The sequence below is a fragment of the Alexandromys fortis genome, unplaced genomic scaffold, assembly GCF_014885135.2.
Source record: "Alexandromys fortis isolate MF-2015 unplaced genomic scaffold, M_Fortis_MF-2015_v1.1 scaffold_186, whole genome shotgun sequence".
Taxonomy (NCBI): Eukaryota; Metazoa; Chordata; class Mammalia; order Rodentia; family Cricetidae; genus Alexandromys; species Alexandromys fortis.
The window spans coordinates 1,076,955-1,096,870 of NW_026068067.1; the positions used below are offsets into that span (position 1 = coordinate 1,076,955).

At 51.4% G+C, this 19,916-nt stretch overlaps 1 protein-coding gene across 3 annotated transcripts in view; it reads right to left on the reverse strand.

The window, feature by feature from the left end:
- The window catches only part of Gpt2 (glutamic--pyruvic transaminase 2), a 33,370-nt gene extending 13,680 nt beyond the window's left edge, over positions 1-19,690 (reverse strand). Inside the window, exons 1-6 of one of the 3 annotated variants that reach the window (XM_050120678.1) lie at positions 19,515-19,690; positions 18,904-19,168; positions 8,891-8,980; positions 6,864-6,972; positions 3,054-3,184; positions 922-1,165 (exon numbers count right to left, since the gene is read on the reverse strand). In XM_050120678.1, the coding sequence (XP_049976635.1) occupies positions 922-1,165; positions 3,054-3,184; positions 6,864-6,972; positions 8,891-8,980; positions 18,904-19,146 (817 nt within the window). In that variant the 5' untranslated portion in view covers positions 19,147-19,168; positions 19,515-19,690. The other 2 variants (XM_050120677.1, XM_050120679.1) reach the window with 2 other exon arrangements.
- Positions 19,691-19,916: the final 226 nt, after the last annotated feature.

The following is a 19,916-nucleotide window of genomic DNA, read 5'->3' on the forward strand; positions in this document are numbered from 1 at the left end:
AACGCTGACATCTGGACTGACCTGGGAGGTTTTCCAAGCTCGCTTTGTGATACTGATCACAAAGCCCAATTGAGAACAGAGTCCTGTGCCGTTTCCCTGAACTGCATCATGGGTAGACTAGACTCTTCATCCCGCTACAAGGCACAGGAGCACGCACACCAGTGTTTGCACCAGGTGCACCTTGGCTGCATTTAGGAATTAAAGTGGTTGTTTTCAGCTTATTGAAGCATCAGCTCACGTTTCAGAGAAGCAGATTCCACAATCAATTCTGATGTATTTTGGCCCCACTCCAACTTAGCTCAACAAAGAAAGAGAAGGGAGTTCCTGTTCTCTCATCCAAATAACCCTGGAGCCACACGAACCAGCAGCTTGGGGGGTCAAAACAGGCAGGACTGGATACTTTTTTTTTTCTAAGAAAAACATGCAAAATTTGGGGCATTTTTTTCAACTTCTAGAAACAGGCTTTTTTTTGTTTGTTTGTTTTTAATATGGCATTTTCTTCTCAAAGGAACAGCCAAACTCCACACACCAGCACTCTGAAACCCAGCGAGAAAAATAAGAGGAAGTAAATGCGCTGTGCTCCGGGTTGGAGGGTGACGTTTGTGTGCAGAACCTCGAGGAGATGAGACTTTACAAATGGAGGTAGACTATGAAAAAGAGCAGGTCCTGTTGGTAACACAACCCTCAAAAAGAAAAACAAAAAAAGAAAAGGAAAGAAAGAACAAGAAAGAAAGCAAAAAACTGCCTGCTTCTCATCTCCTGAGGTGGCCTGAGGCGAGCTCCATAGCGGTTAGCAAATGTGGAATGAATCAGGAAACTGGCACAGACAGGACCTGCGTCCCTCAGTTCTTTAGTGGCCAAGCATCCACACACCAGCCCCTCCGAGCCCCTGAGAAAGCGGTAAGAGAGTGACGCGCAGACCTGTGGGGTTCCCGGGGTTGATAATGCAGAGAACTTTGGGGTCACAGTGGTCCTTGGCTTGCCGCACCGCCCGCCGGAGCTCGTCCACGTTCAAGGCCCAGCAGTTGTCCTCGTCTAGGTAGTAGTTCACCTGGATGGCATCCAGCTCGGAGATGACCGCGGAGTAGAGGGGGTACTGGGGGATGGGGATCATCACGCCTGTCCGGGACTTGCCGCCCCCAGAGACCAGGAGCTTCAGGATCGTCTACAACAAAAGGTAACATCTACAGGGGCCCTGCTGCTTCTCATCCTTCCAGAGGCAACGAGCAGACAAGCCTGAGGCGGCCCAGCCCCAGCTCTCTCTCTCCACTAGGGGCCCTGCTGCCTGCTTCCGTTTCCTTAGCCTGAACACGAGAGCTGAAGTGGGCAGTACAAAGCACATGTGTTAAAGCTCTTGACTTATGTATGGCATGTAGTAGAGGACTGGGCACTTGACAGGTGTGGAGCAACATGTTCAATAACAGCAGTGGCTGAGGCATGACCATGAGGCCAGCCTGGGCTACACTGTGAGATCCTGTCTCCAAAAGCCCAACCAACCAACCAACCAATCCCTTCCTAAAAACAGTATCCCAGCTGCTCCTGCCCTAGAATTATTCTGACCTCACCCTGATAATCTCATTTAAACTACGTTATCAGTAACCATCAGTTGCCCACAACGGCTGGACGGACTTCTAAAGAGAAGACTGTTGAAATGGCACCACCAGCGAGCAGGTTCAGTTCCTTGCTGCGGGAATCCCACCAGAATGGGGAGCCTGACATCTCACTCTCTCTGGGCCAACTTCCTCAGGGGTTCCAGGAGGTAGGAGATCAACTTATCTATTTGAAAGGCTTTGGGAAACAAGCACTCAACATCAAAACAAGAGCCTGTGAGCTCAGGAGACAAAGGCCCCCAGTAAGACAGAAAGGATAATAACAGCTGCTCACGTAGGAAGAATACACTAGCTAATGGCACTTAGCACAGAACCGGAGCCAGAGAGAAACACACCAAACGTGAATGGAGGACCAAGGTGCGTGCAGCTAAGTGGCCCAGCACTCGCCTAGTATACCGAGGGCCAGGTTTGACCCTCAGCACTAAAGAGGAAACAAAACAAGCCGACAAACAAAGCCCAGGAGGCCACGAGCCCTTTCCCCAAGCCTAGAATTTCAGACTTCAGCCACGTAACCACGGATTCCAGTCCGCCCACCCTCATGCCATTGTGGACTCTTCAGCCGTGTAACCACCGATTCCAGTCCACACGCCCGTGCCCTCCTGACGGCCTCCCAGTCTGAGCCAGCTCTTCTCTCTCCTCCTACGTGCTCCCTCACTTCCTCTTACTTGGCTCTTCCTGGCAAGGCCCACGTTGAACTGAATACTGACTGAGTCGTGGGGCCTCCCTCCCTTTACGGAGGTGGCAATGGCTCCCTAGCCTTCTTAGGCTGACCTGAATCCCCAGCACAGTCTCTAGGATCCACAGAACTAGCCTTCCCTGTTCCTGTTTCTGGTCACTATCCTTCGCTGTGTGCGCTCACCCACCTTGAGTTCATCTCCACAACACTAAGTCTCTTTCCGGCCCAAGTTCTTTTCAAACCCCGATCTTCAGCTAAGAAAGCTCTCCCTCTCCCACCTTCCCCAGTCCATTCCTGCATCCTGTAGTCTTTTTCAGTGGAGCCTTCTACAGTTCCTGCTGCGGCCATGGCAGCACTTGGTCTAACAGAAACCGAGCACTCATGAGGTGACCTTTACGTATACGGTGTCAGTGCTTGATTGTCTTAACGCTGGCGTGTGGGCGAAGGCCAAGCAGTGAACCTGGTTCCCTAAGGTCTCCCCAGCACCTAGCACAACGCCCAGCAGAGGAGGACAATGGAAGCCAAGGGGCACCCTCACACCCTACAGCTCCCCACCAGTTGGATCCTCTGGAGGAAAACTGAAGCCGTGGTGGTATCCAGGGCCATGAGATTATCAGGGACTAGAAGTTACTGGGACAGGGATACCAGAGGGTGACTTACTCTGCCCACAGAGCCTGTCTCCTGGCCAGTTAGTTCAAACCCCCGGCCCTAACTTGTTCATCTCGCGAATGAACACCAGGCTAAGAATGGGCCATCTCTGTACATACAGAAATACCGTCGCTAGCTCCAGTGGTCAGGTAGATGTTGTCTGGGTCGGCAGGCACCCCGTCTCTCCTGGTGATAAAGGCTGCCACATCTTCACGGATGCAGTTAACACCCTGGCTGGCGCTGTAGGATCCTGTGAAACAACAAGCGAGATGATTAGAGGTAAGATGTCTAGTGCAACGAAATGAGTGTGGCACCGGTATAATTAGCTGGCGGTAAAGATGGCTGCGGACACCAAAGTAGGGCCTCTTTCCCACGGCTCCAGGCTCTGGAACTACAGCAAGCTGCTTACCTACTCATTTGGGCTCTTCCACCCAGTGTTTACTGAGCATCTATTACGCAGTAAGCCCTGGCTTCTACTGTGTCAGGCAGTGCCCATACCCGTGATACAGACATGCTTTATGACACAGTACCCATTAGATCTGGGGTTTCTATGCTTTAGTTAGGTGCTTACTCATGGGTCTACAGAACTTGAGAGAATGGGTTGATACTAGTCCTCCAAAGTAGCTCAGGGCTCTAAGCTCTGGAGATTGACCCTAGAGTATCTAGCCACCACTGGCCCCTCAGCTTAGAAGTCACTTCCCTGAGTGCTCATCCCATGTTCCAGTTTACAAACTGGCACACCACCATTGCCAGATTGCCTCGCCACCCTTGAATAACCGGTCCCTTCCACTGAGTCACACCGTGCTGCACCCCAAGGTCTTTACCCACGCGCTCCCTCTGTCTGCCATGCACCCGCAACCTCTCTTTTGTTCATCCTCTTCTTGAGCTGGCATGCCAACCTGTCCCCTTTTGTTCTTATTGTTTTTTTGAGGCAGGGTCTGTACACGTAGCCTAGGCTGGCCTGAAAGTCACTATGTAAGCCACACTGTCCTCAAACTTACAGAGATCTGCCTGCCTCCGCCTCCCGAGCGTTGAGATTAGTGTGTGCGCTATCAGGTCAAGCTCCAATCTGCCTTCTTAAACTTTCCCTCCACATTAGGACCCCTTGATGTAATCTTGTAGCTTTCTGTCCCTTATCCAGTGAGTCATGAAGGCTGGGAATAACACATACATATAAAATTCACAGTAATTATTTTCTTAAGAATTACATGAATGTGTATGTATCTATGTACGTGAGTACAGGTGCCTACAGAAGCCAGAAGGACACCCCACCCCCTACCCCTAGAGCAAGAGTTAAAGGCAGTTGTGAGCAGCCTAACATGGGTGTTGGGAACTGAGCCCTAGTCCTCTGCAAAAGCAGTACAGACGGCTAAGCCGTCTCTCCAGCCCCGGACTATTGTTTGTGTTTGCTTCTCTCAAAAGTGGCAGTACACTCCACGAGCACAGAAACTATTCACCTCAATGGCTGGTGTCCCTCAGTGTGAGAATAGCAGCTGGGACATGCTATGTGCCCAGAGTCAGGTCAGACAACGCTCACAGCTCCCACCGCCTCTGGAGATTTAGATATTAAATATTAAATATTTATTTAATATTAAAGCCAGGACATAACCTAGGGACTGAACTGCTTGTCAGATGGACAAGAAAGAAAGCACTAGTAAGAAACACACTTGCATTTTATTTTTTAAGGACAGGGTTTCCATGTAGCTCTAGCTGGCCTCCAGTTTATAAGATCTGTCTGTCTCACACGCCTTTGATCCCAGCACTTGGGAAGCAGAGGCGGGAGGATCTCTTTGAGNGATCTCCATGAGTTCAAGGCCAACCTGGTCTACAAGAGCTAGTTCCAGGATGGCTAGGACTGTTACATAGAGAAACCCTGTCTCAAAAACAAAACAAAACAAAAAAACCTGCCTACCTCTGCTTCATGACTACTGGGGTTAAAGGGTTAAAGGGCATGTCACCACACCCTGCCAAGTAAAACACGATTTTAAGAGTCATGAGAAAAGCATGGCTGAACTCTAAGGCTTCACACATGGGGCCTAGAAAGACAGCTCAGCAAGGAAGAAGACTGGCTGTCCTTGCAGAAGACCCAGGTTCAATCCTCAGCACCCACGTGGTGGTTCACTGCTGCCTGGAACTACGGTTCCAGGGGAGTCAACCCCCTCTTCTGGCCCACAGGCAATGCACCCACCTGAGGCACATACAGAGAAGCAGGCATAAACATACGCATACATTAAAACAGATCAAAATGGACTGGGGAGAGGGTTTGGTGGCTGAGGACACTGACCGCTCTTCCAGGGGACCTGGGTTCAACACCCTTGGTGTTGCCTAATAAAGTAAAACCCTGTGGCCCTGAAGTCTCCAGAAGTTCTGCAGGAGAGGCAGGCGAAGAGAAGGGGAGTTTGCTTTGTGCGTGTCTAATGTGAGGGGGTAGGGAGTGGACCTTGGTTCCACCCACTAACCCTCATTTGTTGACTTTTGTTCCTCTTTGTCAGCTAAGCTAGGGGGTAGTAAGAGGCTGTGTCTGTGGAAGGGCTGCCTTGGGGTGTTAGATGAGGAAACCAGTAGACCATAAGGGCTTTGTGGCTTACACTGGGCTCTGTCTCAGGAGCTTGTGAATACAGATGAGGGAAACACATTCTGAGCCTTTCCTTCTTGTCTTTAGACTAGGAACTATTTTGTCCTCCGTACTGGGAGGAGGGTAAAGGAAAAGCAATTCCTCTGCACCAGAAGATTTAGCCCCCAGGCTGGCAGGCAGGGAAGCAGGGGCACTGGCCTCTTCCTAAGACAGATACCACAGCACCCATACCAAGGGTGTTGACAGGGTCACCATGGCCAGCAGGTATGCACAGAGCCCAAAGGAGGCAAAGCACAAAAGGAGAGAGGGGAGCGGAGAGGGAGGCAGGAACCAAGGGGCGGTTTAGCTGTTCTCTGACCTGATTGAGCAATTTAGAAAAATATCTGTTTCACTCTTGGCTCTAGGTCTCAGAACATTAGGGCGCACATTCTAAGAAAGCTTTAAGAACAACCATTTTGCTGAGCGGTGGTGGCGCACGCCTTTAATCCCAGCATTCAGGAGGCAGAGGCAGGTGGATTTCTGTGAGTTTGAGGCCAGCCTGGTCTACAAGAGCTAGTTCCAGGACAGGAACCAAAGCTACAGTGAAACCTTGTCTCAAAAAAAAAAAAAAAAAAAATTAGACAACAAAAAAAGAACAACCATTTTTTGTTTTTGTTGTTTTTTGACTGAGCTATGCTGTGCAGGCACTGAGGAAAAGGGGGGAAATAAACAGGAAAGAAAATGAGATGGGAACAAAGAGCCAGAGCCAAGAGTTGGATTCTAAGCAGGGTAGGGAGGGAGAACATCACTGTCGCATCCACAGAGGTCAAATTCAGGACCTCCTTGTTGGGAGCCAGAGGGCACCTGCCTCTACCAGGAGGCAGACTGCTGGCCCTGGGCCTGGGCTCTCCACAAAGACGAACAGGGGTAGGATGCAACAACAGAGTGGAAGGGGGAACAGGGACAATTCAACTGAAGAAAGCCCAAACAAAGCAGGGCAGAGGGGACACGGATGCTCCCTGTCCCCGGCAAATAGCAGCCGTTCTTCAGACAGTGCCACAGACACAAGAAGCTTCAGCTAAGCTGGGAGCTATCCTTTGACTTAGCCTCCAGCTGGCCACCGAACAAACCCAAATCAGAGCCTAGAATATCTGCCCCTGAGTATCCAACCCCCACAGGACGGCAGGGAAAGGCACTGACTTAGTAAATTAGGGGACAAAGAGCAAATGTGCATCTGTGCACCCTCGACCCATCAGCCACTGTCCACACTTTTAGCGCAGCTACCCCATAGCTCTTTGCGCGCTAATGGGCCCAGACCTATCCTGGGACCCACACTCATTTCATATCCTTGAGGACTTTGCAAGTTGGGCCTCACCCAAGCTGTTTCCACCACAAGCCTGCAGGATCCGCCGGGCTCGCTTCTTAGCATCTTCTGGGAAGCTGGGGCTGCTTAGCAGGTTTGGGTAGGTGCAGAGTGCCATCACCTAAAGAAAGAGGGTACAGCTGAGCTTTTAAGGTGGTACCCCCAAGACCACAGGACACTAGGCAAGGAACGGTGAGAAGATGCCAAATCCGAACACCATGTCATAGCACGCCTCTCCCCATGAGAGTTGAGGCTGTGGGAGCTCAGGGTAGCATAGAGGGAGACGCTGGCTCTCTGCAGCAGGAGAGATTCTGACAGCCAAGAGGCACGACTTCCAAGGCTTGGTGCAAGAATGAGGTACCAAAAGGGGTGCCATGGCGGAGTGTGAGGGTGCTACACAGCCCCGGCCTCCACCCATCCGTGAAGAACACTGGACCCAAACACCCAGGATCTTAAGAACTAGAGGGTCTTCCAGGTAAGGGGCCAGGCCTCAGTGGGCCGCAGAATCCAGCTGACAGGAAGAAGGCTGTGAGGTCCTGCAGACACACAGCCTGAAGCCCTTCTCAGCCTGTTTTCCTCAAGACTAAACTTCAGACCTGAAAGCCGGAAAGGCTTCTCTTCCCTGTAACAAAATCACCTAAACACACAGACTGAGAGGATTAACCAAGCCCGTGTGTGACGGGGTGCCAGGAAAACTCGCGCACCTGTCTAAAGCTGACGGCTGAGGAACCACGCCAGGCTCACTGCGGGGAGGGGAGAACAGGTCATGGTGCGGATACCAGTCGCATGACTACCTCCCTGCTTGTTTCTTCTTCCTCTGGATAAAGAGCAACAACCTAGCCTGCCCCTCCCCCAGGGACATCATGAAGAGCACAGGAGGCAGAGGAAGGTTACAGGTAGCTGACACCGTCTGAGACAAGTTAGGACAGCTGGGGTCCAGGGCTGGGTCGGCTTGGGGGATGAGTTTGACAGTCTGTGAAGGTAAGCACTGTTGGGAACCAACTCACGACCCGAGACCAGGTCCACATCTGGAACCTCTACTAACAATCAAGGACCTCAGCTGTCCGCCTGCCTCTGCTTCTCTGACGGAGCTACTGTTTGGCCCTCTATGTCTGCATCCGGGGCCCTAATCCACTCCTCTCCACAGTCCTCTGCAGGTCAGCAGTAATGGCTTCAGGATATCGCTCAGGCAGGACCAGCTCTATGCTCTCCTCTGTCCCACAGGGGCTGGGGCCCCAAATGACAATGTGAGGGGACCCCCGTGGTGTGCCACTTCTGAAGGTGGTGACACAGGGAGGGAAAATGGAATAAGGCTACCATTTTGAAAGTTCATTACCTGCCCTGCCTGTGAACCATAACCACACACGATACGCCAGAACAGGCCCAGTCCTGCTCCAGGAAGAGGCTTTCCTTAGCTAGGTCTCCTACCCCTGATCAGGCTGCCCGGGGGCCTTTTCCCACCATGCTTTCCCTCCTTCTGGCTGCTCATCCTTCATTGTTAGCTCACGCAACGTTTTGTCATTGATGTTGTTCAGACATAAACACTGAACCCCCCACCACTTGGAGCCCTTACGAGGGGGGTGGGTAATGTTGGAGGCAACCGAGAGCAGAGGCAGTCGCTGCTATAACCTGAGCTTTTGCTGGGCTGGAGGGAGACCTCCATCTGCCACTCAAGGGAGCTCCATTGGGCAAATGCACAACGCCAGCCAGCACTCCAGCACAGGGGCTCCCTTTGGGCTGTGTTTTCACCCTGGCGTTCTTCCTCCGGGCCCTCTGCCCCCCCCCACACGAACACCCTCACAGTTCTGTTGGGACCCCAGATCTATCATGGAAGAAGAGCCTTCCTGGAAGTTTCCTACCCCAGACCACCACAAATGGGTTAAGGCATTTTTGATACCCTTAGAAGGGGATTACTGAGAGAGAGAAAAACAGGGACATCAGGTACCCAAAAGGGCTGCTACTTTGGTGGCACATCCCTCAGGGATTCTAGTGCATGATGTACCAGCCCCTCCTCCCAGGTTCCAGGAGGGAGGGCTTACCTGACGGAGGAAGGTGATTGGCTGCTGGCCCATAGCATGGGCATCCCCGATGTTGGCTCGGATAACCTCAGTGAATGGCTTTTTGATACCCTGCAGAGAGAAGGTGGCAGGTGGTTATTTAAGGACTCAGACTCTACATTCCTGAGGCCACGCTGTAGAATTACCACAAGATATTAATAAGCAATCCTATTTTGAGCCTCACCAAATGTCAGGCAGCGCTAACTAAGCCGGGTCCCATTTAATCTTCACAGCCATTTCCATGAGGAAGAACTAGGAGCAACCCCATTTCACAAATGAGGAAACTGAGGTTTCAAAAGACTAACGAACTCGCTTGGTGTCACGCAACTGATAAACACAAGCATTAGGGTTTGAACTCTGGAAGGCAGGCCCCCAGTGTGGCTCTGCTCTATCACCCTCCACTTTCTGGACAAACCGGAGGAGCTGTTAGGTAGCTGAGGCATCGTGACACAGATCCACAGCCTGTCACTTCACCGGGATGCCTAAAAGGCACAGGGACCAAAGTAGAGGAAGAGCAGAGGCCAGCAGAAAATATGCCCAGAGTCAGGGAGGGAGAGCCAGATGTTCCTACTCCTGTGTCCAAACAGAGTTTCACTTTGAAACCGCAAAGGGCTAGAGACACGGAGTTCATGGCCCCCTCCAGAAGACATCCATCCATCCATGGGAATTAGGACCTGGCCTTGTTCTCTCACAAGCCTGGTTTTGCAGAACAGCTAGTTTCCTTTTCTTTCTTTTTAGCAGGAAGGATAAGAGACAATGAAGTGAGCGCTAAATAGGGATCACAGAGGGACTAACTCAGAGGGATTTGAGCCAGGCGGTGGTGGCACATGCCTTTAATCCCAGCACGCTGGAGGCAGAGGCAGGCGGATCTCTAAGGGTTCGAGGCCAGTCCGGTCTACAGAGAGAGTTCCAGGACAGCCAAAGCTTGAAAGAGAGATGGAGGTCCCTGGGGAGTGGAGGAGACACTTCAGCTGCCACGGAGACATGGAAGAAAGGGAGTCGACACAGCCCCCTGATAAACCCAGCATCAGCTGCTGGAGGAATAGACTAGCAAGTTCAAAGACCTCCCTGGGTGATGGGAGGATAATCAGGAGCAAACCCAGCCTCACATAGCTAGTCCAGGAAGGAGGCCCTAGTGCCACTGTGGAGGAAGGAGGGACGAGGGTGGGAAGGCCTGGCAGCCCCCACCCCTTCTCCAGCTGTGCTTTCCCAAATACAATATTTTTTTTCCTTTTTAAATATTTATTTATTTATTTATTTATTTATTATGTATACAATATTCTGTCTATGTGTATGCCTGAAGGCCAGAAGAGGGCACCAGACCCCATTACAGATGGTTGTGAGCCACCATGTGGTTGCTGGGAATTGAGCTCAGGACCTTTGGAAGAGCAGGCAATGCTCTTAACCTCTGAGCCATCTCTCCAACCCCCCAAATACAATATTTAAAGATACAGTTCTGCCGTTTTGACACTGGTGACGTTTGTTCTCCTGAGTGTGTGCACATGTGTACAAGTGTATGTATCCCTGCACATGTGTGTGCCACACTCAGGTGTGTGCTTGAGCATGGGCAAACACGCAGAGGCCAGAGGAGGACACTGACTAGTCTCCGCAGCTCTCCCTTGGTGCTCTGATACAGGATGTCTCACTGCCCGTGGAGCTCGCTGGGTTTTGGCCAGGCCGCCGGCCAGCCAGCCCTGACGCTCCTGTTCCCACCAGCACTGGGGCTTCAGGGTCAGGGGGGACCAGGTCTGGGCACTGGGGATTTGAACTCAGGATTTGAACCTATATGATGAGCACTTTTACAGAGCCATCTCTTTGGCCCTTCCCCACCAAGGTTTTTTTTTTTTTTTTTTTTTTTTTTTTTTTTTTTTTTTTTTTTTTTTTTTTTTTTTCTGAGCCTCATGAGGCATAGTAGGCTGAGAAAAGAATCCGAGAAAGGGCCTCAGAGTGTCACAAACAGAGCCCAAGTCTCTGAAAGGTATGTCTGGGAGACGGGGACCCTGCAAGTGCCTCTTGCCCCATCTTTAGTTAGAGATGGCCAATATGGAGCTTTTTTCTGGGCAGTCACACATCTCTAGACCAAGGCAGGTGGTGGCAGCACTTGCTGCACCAGGCTGGGTCAGGAGTGAGAGCAGGAGAGATGGGCACGTAGCTGCAAGGCTCAGCCCACAGTTAGGAGCCAAGCAGGACAGTGGGGGCTATGAGGTAGCTGCCTGAGTCATAGCATACAGAAGACAGGCCCGCACACCCTAGCGCTGGCCTGGGTTCCTCGACTGAGAAGCCCTCCATCACTCCTTAAACCATTGTAGCTCTCAAGCCCACAACTACTGAACAGAGGTGACTCTCTGGTATGGCCAGAGCCTATTCTTCAGTAAGAAATAAATCTGTCACGGCCGAGAAGGCCGAGACTCAACATACAGTTCTAGGCCTGGGCCATGGGCCAGCCCAATACAGAAGAAAATAATGCCTGGAATCTAGCCCTGGATGTCCCTTTCCTGTGCCCACCCCCTAGCACTATTTAGCCAATTCAGAGCTTGCTGACACAAAGCCTGGGAACACTGAGCACCCCCTTTCTTGGGTCACTGTGCCTACAGACCAAGGACACTTTGCATGATGGATGGATGAGTTTGGGCCAAGATGTGGCTCCCTTGAATAGACAAGCAGACCATTCTACATAGCTGAGCAACCACTCAGAAGGGTGTCCTGGGCAGACAAGATCCGCATGAGCTGGGAACACTAAGGTACCCCAGAAAGATTCTGGCCCAAAGTACGTATCCAGGCCTGGTATGTGCACCAGTGGTGCCCCCCCCCCCCCCGTTCTGCACCCTGGCAGAGGGGCTAACAAGCATGCAGCCTTTGGTTGTCTCTCCCAGCATCCCAGAGTTCCTCTGTCTGATACACTTGGACACGTCCAAGCCACAACTGCACCCCACGCGGCACCGAGAGAGGGTCCCGGGAGGGCGGTGCTCCTTTCCTGCCCCTTGGACTTATGTAGGGTCAACAGTGGTGAAACATTTCTTCAGAGGAAAAAGAAAAAGATTTATCATTGTCCTTCCAGCCCACAGTTCAGCACCACTAAAGGTCACCAGACTAGTGGACAAGTCGCGCGGGGACAAGGCAAAATCAAAGAAGTAACAAAAAGGGAAGGCCGAGGAAATGGCTCAGGCGCAATGACCTGAGTTCCAGCCCTAGAACTGCATATAAAAACAAAACCAAAAACCTCAAGTGCAGTGGTGTATGGTTTGCACTCTCAGTGCTGGGAAGGGAAACCAAGTGAGTTCCCAGGGTTCACCAGCCTAGATGAATCAATGAGTTCCAGGCAAATGGGAGCCCTCGTCTCAAAACTTAAGGTGTACAGCATCCAAAGAATGACACCAATGTTGTTCTGTGACTTCTACATATACCCTACACGTGTATACACCTATATATGTATATATACACACACACACACACGAGAAAAATGCTATTTTAAAAAAAGAGCTAGTCCAGTGTGGTGGCACATGCCTTTAATCCCAGGGCTTGGGAGGCACCGGCAGGTATGCTCAGGAGCTAGAAGAGGACAATCAAGATCCCTTGAAGCTCAAGTCGCAGGTGGTGTGAGCTTCCCAATATGGGTTCTGGGAATCAAATCGGGATCCTCTGTGAGAGCAGCAAGTGCTCTTAACAACGGAGCCGTCTCTCCAGCCTCCATGCTGAACATCTTAATCATGTACACTTTGCGTCTGCCAGTTACACGCCCCCAACAGAGCTGGGGAGGAGAGGAGGCAGAGACGAGAGCAAGTTAATTTCCTTGTTCAAAGGACGGCCCAGTCACTTCATGAGACCTGTGTTCAAGAAGCCCACAGAGGCCGGGCGGTGGTGGCGCACGCCTTTAATCCCAGCACTCGGGAGGCAGAGGCAGGCGGATCTCTGTGAGTTCGAGGCCAGCCTAATCTACAAGAGCTAGTTCCAGGACAGGAACCAAAAAACTACGGAGAAACCCTGTCTCGAAAAATCAAAAAAAAAAAAAAAAAAAAAAAAAAAAGAAGCCCACAGAGTTTCCCCTTCGTTCAACAAACATTCCCAATGCAGCAAATGAGACCGAGAGTGAGAGACGGTAGGCGCGGCCCAATGAGAAAAACCAAAGCAAATGTTGGAAGTGGAGACTAAGAAGGGGTAGGTGCTGCAGAGATGGCTCAGCAGGTAAGTGTGTGCTATCCCACTCTAGCAGAGGACCCGAGTTCGGTTCCCAGCACTCGGGAGCAGCTCACAACTGCCTGGGACTCCAGCTCTCTGCCTCTGGCCTCAGTGGGCACCTCTACGCACATACACATGAACACACACACAAATATTTACCACAAGTGGGTACAGGAAAGGAGTGGGGTACACGGTGGGAGAGGGGCCTTCCCAGACCCCAGAAACCTCATACGAAAGGCCCCTTGCTCCCAGATTCCAAGGGACAATTAACCAGACTAGAGTAGGCAGAAGTCCTGAAAGAAGCTCTGGAGACAAAACCGTACTGGGTCCCACGGGCCCTGAAAACAGGTGCATCTCAAGCAAGCCTCTGACCTCCACAGACAACCAGAGAAGTCAAGATTTACAAGGAGCAGGGTGGGAAAGATGGCTCATCGGAAAAAAGCACTTGCTGCTCTTACCAAAGACCTCGGTTTGGTTCTCAGCACCCACACAGCAGGTCACAGCTATCTCTAACTCCAGGTCTGGGGAATCTGACACCGTCTTCTGGCCTCACATATAGTAGATACATACAAACAACACACACACACATAAAATAATAAACATTTAAAAGTAAATAAATCTAAAAAAAAAATTGTAAGGAAAGCTGAAAGATTTCCGTTCAGGATCATGATCACAGCGAAGCAGCAGTTGACCCAGGAAGCCCCACATTGAGAGATTCAGAGGTGGGAAGCAATCTCCACTTCTTACACCCAAGCAATGCACAGTAGTTTGGGAAAAAGCCGGGTGGTGGTGGGACACACCTTTAATCCCAGGACTCAGGAGGCAGAGGCAGGCGGATCTCTGAATTCGAGGCCAGCCCGGTCTACAAATTCCAAGACAGCCAAAGCTACACAGAGAAACTCTGTCTTGAAAAACAAAAAAACAAAACAAAACAAAGTTTCAGAACAAAGAAGGGTCTTGCTGTGCTGCCCGTGATTGGTTTGGAGCTCCTGAACTCAAGGATCTTCCTGCCTCTGCTGCCCCAGCAGTTGGAACTGCAGGCCCAGCCACTGTGTCCCTAGAACAAAGACTCTAATGATTTTAATTGGCTTCTGTTTAAAGGATTGCCATTAAAACTGCAAACCAGTTTGTGAAGAGAGTGCAGGCCAACAGAGTCTGGATGAACTGCCCAAGGGCCACAGCCCTGAAAGCCTGGGATGCAGGTCTACGGCCAGAACAGAGTGGATGGGTGCAGGATTCATCCTGCCAAGGAAATCTTCTAATTCTCTTCTTTATTATTCAATTTTTTCCTTTCTCTTTGCTGCCTTGGCTGTTTGGCTGGCCTGGACCCACTATGTAGATCCAGCTGGTCTCAAATCCTCAAATGCTATCCACTGCCTCAGCCTCCCCAGTGCCATCACACCTGGAAATGTTCTATATCAACTCTATAGATGACCAGTGAGACCCCTTGTGCTCAGCACATCCAGGGCTAGAACTTCTATCCAGCGAACAACAGCCATGTGGTAGGGGACCCATGTTTCACGCAACACACACTGACGGTAACACAAGTAATCAGACTTCTCTAGTTCTGAACCTTCTGCTCTTTGAGAGCTTTTGGTTTCTTTGTTTTGCTTACTTTGTATATGTTCCTGTAGGTGCATGCGTGTGTATGTGTGCAAGGGGAGGTCACAGGTCAGTCTCGGGTGTGGTTCCTCAGGAGCCACCCACCTCGTGTTTTGAGAAAGGGTCTCTCATTGGCTGGAGTAGGCTCCTAGCAGGCCACGGGAACCCCAGGGATCCTCCTGTCTGCCTCTCCAAAATTGGGGTACAGGTGCACACCCCCAGGCCTGGCTTTTTCATCTGAGTTCTGGGGATCAAACTCAGACCCTCATGCTTATATGGCAAGCACTTTTATATTTGTAGGTTTTGAAGCAGAACTTTCCTGTATTTATTGCTCAGGCTGGCCCTGAATTCCTGGACTCAAATAATCCCCCTGTCTCAGACAAGTAGCTAGATTTATAGCCCCCCCCTCCAATACTCCACCTGGCCGGTGTTTACTTTTACAATTGGAAAAGTAAAGCCATTCCTTCGCTCTCTGTGCCAAGTCCTGATCCCTGCCCTTAAACAAGCAAGAGGGAAAAAAAAGTAGGCTGAGAAATTGTCAGATCCTCTCAAACCCCCTTTAACTGCAGCTTATTAAAAAGTGCTGCTCCCAATGATCAATGGGATCCGGAACCCCAAAACAGGCTCTCCCTTGGTGGCTGCTATCGAGGAGAAACAGCCCCCTTAGCCTCTTCCCCTCTTCCTTCAGGCTACCTTATCAGAGGAGCAAAGCCCTGCCAGCCACCTTGAAGACAAACACCAGGGCCACGTGTCCATCCGGCACTATTGGCAAAGAACTCACTTAAACAATTCCATAAGCAGCATACGATGCTGGGACCCAGGGCTAGAGAGATGGCTCAGTGGTTAAGAGTAGTACTTGCTGCTCTTACAAAGGTCCTGAGTTCAATTCCCAGCACCCACATGGCAGCTCACAACTGTCTGTAACTCCAGTTCCAGGGGATCTGACACCTTCACACAAATGCATACAGAAAAATAAATTTAAATAAATTTTAAAAAAAGATGCTGGGACCCATCACAGAGATCACCTCAGGTCCCTAAGGATAAGGCATTAGAGAATGGAGCAAGTGGGCCAGCTAAGCTCTTTGCCTCTTTCATAGACTAGGGAAAACAATGCCCAGGGAAAACATGGAAATTTCCCCAAGTCTTCACACAAACCTCTTGACCAGATAAAACCCCTCAGAATACCCATCCAATTTGGATTGCTAAATTCAAAACAGAGGCAGAAATAACAAACCTTGCAAAGCCAACACAAACAGAAAATAAATAAAAAAGTTAACAGGGCTCAGCACAGCCTCCAGGTCAATGATAGAGGGCTTGCCTAGCATTAGTAAAGCCCTAAATTCGTCCCCAGCACCAGCCCTCCCCTCCCTCTCCAGAAAGAAACAACTGACAAATACGGCTGACAAAGTTGACCATTACAGGTAGAGAGGGCGTGGTGGTGCACACACCTTTAATCCCAGCACTGGGAAGCAGAGGCAGGTGAATGAACCTCTGTGAGTTCCCGGCCAGCCTGATCTACCTAGGATGTTCCAGGTCTGTTAAGCCTACATGGTGAGACCCTGTCTTAAAACCAAAACAAACACCAGAGAATGTAGGTGGACAGAGAGAACTTCTCAGCTAACTTGGGGGTACTCAAACTTGGATGTGTGGGATGTCTGTTTAGGAAGTAGGGATGCTTCTGGCCCAATGACCAAGACGTGTCTGCCTGAGCTATACCACTGCCGGAAACCCTTCCTGGCTCCCCATGTCCAGTCGAGAGGCATGGTAAAGTCCAGAGTCATTCAAGCGACTTCTGTCTCCTCCACCTCATCCACCCTGCCTCCCTCGGCCACACAGACTCCTACCAAGCACATCTACCCCTTACCAACTTCCCTGCCACTGGTCACAGCACTGCCTGCTCCTGGAACATTCTTACATGTCCTCTGCCTGCTGAAAAATCCCACCAAACCGTAATGAGCCGGGGGAGACGGAACTGGAACAACAATACAGCAGCCTGAACCTAAGGTCGGGGACCTCCTGGTCCTCACCATCCTCTGCTTTACAGAGCCAACACGGAAGCTGCTCTTTAGTAAACGTAGAGAGAATTCCTGGAACCGCTCCCAGCTCTGGAACCAGAGAAATCAGCTGTGACGTGATAAAACAGGGAACACTTTAATCCGAGCTTTGTTTTAGCAGGGAGACTGTTGCCTCAAGGAGGGACAGCTGCAGCCTCCCAGATCCCAAAGTTCGGAAGAGGAAAACACATGCTCCATGCCCACCAGTGTGTCAGGCAGGCACAGAACGGAGCCAGGTTTCTCTGGGCCCAGCCTTTAACAGCCGAGGGCTGGAGAGACAGTGCAGGGGTTGCGGCCACACTCTGCCCTTGCAAAAGACTCCAGTTTAGTTTCCACATCAGGGAGCTGACAAGTGCCTATAACTTCAGCTTCCAAGAAGATCCAACTCTTGCTTTGCTTTGTGTTTTGAAAAAGGGTTTCTCTTGTAGCCCTGGCTGTCTGGAACTTGCTCTGTAAACCAGGCTGGCCTTGAACTCAGAAATCCACATGCCTCTGCCTCCTGAGTGCTGGGATTAAAGGGGTTCACCACCACCGCCCAAAGCAGATCCAACTCTTCTTACCTCCATGGGCACCTGTACTCCTGTACACAGAACTACACATATACACATTTTTGTTTGTTTGTTTTTGTTTTTCAAGACAGGGTTTCTCTGTGGCTTTGGAGCCTGTCCTGGAACTAGCTCTTGTAGACTAGGTTGGCCTTAAACCCACAGAGATCCGCCTGCTTCTGCCTCCCAAGTGCTGGGATTAAAGGTGTGCACCACCACCACCCAGCTACATATACACATATTTAAAAATAATTTAAAAATCTTAAAAAAAAAAAAAAACCCAAACCCATCCCCATAAAGGTCAGCAGCAGACACTGAGCTAGCTCCCTTTCGTCTAACTCACTGTTCTGAGTCAAACAGAGTGTCTGAGGCCTCATCAAACTCCCCATGGAAAGAGGAGACCCTAAGAGTTCCTCTCACTCATTCAAGGATACTGAGTCCTGGAGACACTGGGACCTGGTGACTCTGAGCAAAATCAAGAAACTCACATTCTGGGTCAGAACTATCTGCTAACATTTTCTTTTCTTTTCTTTAGTTTTTTTCTTCGATACAGGGTTTCACTGTGGAGATCTGGCTGTCCTGGAACTCACTCTGTAGACCAGGCTGGCCTTGAACTCACAGAGATCCACTAAAGGCAAGCACCACCATCCCCCAGCTAACATTTTCTTACTAATCTTAGGAGTGTTTCCTTTTAATGTTCCCTCTTGACTCTGCCTTCCGAATTTCACCCAGGTTAAAATTCAGTATCCTAGGATGCAGGGCTGTGGAGTGTGCCTGTAAGTTCCAACACAGGGAAGGTGGAGGCAGGAGAATGTGGAGTCTAAGGCCAACCTGGGCTACACAGCCAGACCTTGTTCCCAGCACAAAGAACTTGGTTTCACCCAAGGGCATGTCTTACATACATCCACGCCACCCTGGTTGGGGCAAGGAAAAATCATCCCAGGATTTTTACAACAGCTATGGATTCAAGCCAACATCCCTGGCATCACCAGGGTCCCCTTATTAAGACCACAAGGACCCAACTCTCTGACTACAGAAGTCACGGTTCTCGAGGTACAAAAGAAGGAATTCTGCCAGTCTCTTCTGCAGAGTCCCATTCTTGTCAAGCAACTGTGGCTGGCAAAAACCCAAATGGCCACAGCCCTGAAAAAAGGTTCGGGAACAAACTAGCCACACAACCTCCCTTCCTCCCTCCGCTTCTACCTAACAGGGTTTCTCTCTCACCACCCCCAGGTCCCTTCGTCTTACTTTCTTGAAAGCATCTGTTCACTATCTGAAACTCTCACTTCTATATTCACTTGTTTTCTCCTTCCAAGGGATCTTAGTTCCACGAGGACACTCAGGGAACACGCAGTGCCTGGCAGCATAGGCCGTTCAATAATTGGGTACAATTCAACAAGTGAACCGTCGGAAGGCCTCACTTTGTGCCAGATGCGGGGCACTGGTGGGTAACGGGCCAAAGAGGGGGCGTTCTCTCGTTCCAGCCAAAAAAATGGTACAATGAAAAAGCTGGACGCCGGGGGATGGAGGTCCTGCTGGAGGACCCCAGATGGGTTTGCCAAGGTTCTTCCCGCCATGAGCGCCCCCTGGCCTCGCGCCCCGCAGGCCCCGGGCTCACCCGCTGCAGCTCCATCTCTATCTCGCCCGCCTTGAGCACGATGGGTCCGCGCACGGCGTACTCCACCGCCTTCACCTGAGGGTTCATGGACTCCAGAGTGAGGATGCGGTCTCGAGGGCTGCGCTCCGGTCGCACCTTGAGCGCCGCCGAGGCTTCGGCTGCAGCGCTGCTGTGACTACGGACCCAGGGGCCCGAGGCGAGGGGGCAGGAGCCCCGCCGCACCAGCACCGCCGCCCGCTGCATCGCGAACCTGCTGAGGATAACCCTGGCCCAGAAAGAACAAGAGCAAGTCATCGCGCACAGCCCCGGGTGGACACCAGTCCCCGCAAGAACCCAAGGCTCTCGGCTAGCAGCGCCAGCCTAGCTCCGGGGTTGGATTCCCACCCCCTGGTTACCGGGACCCCGCACCGCGCCTCTGCAGCATCAAGACGCTGCACGGCTGGGTGGCCCGGGCTGCACCCAATGTGAGAATGCAACGTGCCTGTCGCCGCGGAGCCGCCCGCACCGGTCTGGTTAATAAGCGTCTGGGCTGCTCCCAAGCTGAGTGGCCGGCCACCGCATCCTGGCGCCTGGCACCCGCACCTTCTGGCCCCCTGCATTCGCACACCCACCGACGCTGACTCCGCCTCGGGCCTGCGCGCTGGCTTCTGGGTCTTGTAGTTGTCTGGGCCGTACCAACGCTGCTGTGCCGAGCTGGATAAACTACAAGTCCTCTAGGGCCTGGCGCAAGCCGGACCAGGCTGTGCAGGAGGCGGGGAGCGGTCGTCTGGGCGGGTTCTCGGGGACAGAGAATCCCGACTGTACGGCGGTAGCTGTCCTTTCCAGAGGCTTTTGGAATTTAGTTATTTGCTGCTTGGCTGCTTCTCCCTAGACGCAGACCCCGCCTCCCTCCACCCTCACCTCGCGACACCTATGGGGACGTGGACGGCGAGGTGATGCAGTTTTCTCCTTGAGTTTCATCATCCAGGCCATTTGGTTCTTAGGGGCAGCTGTTTAGGGAGTAGGGCCACTGC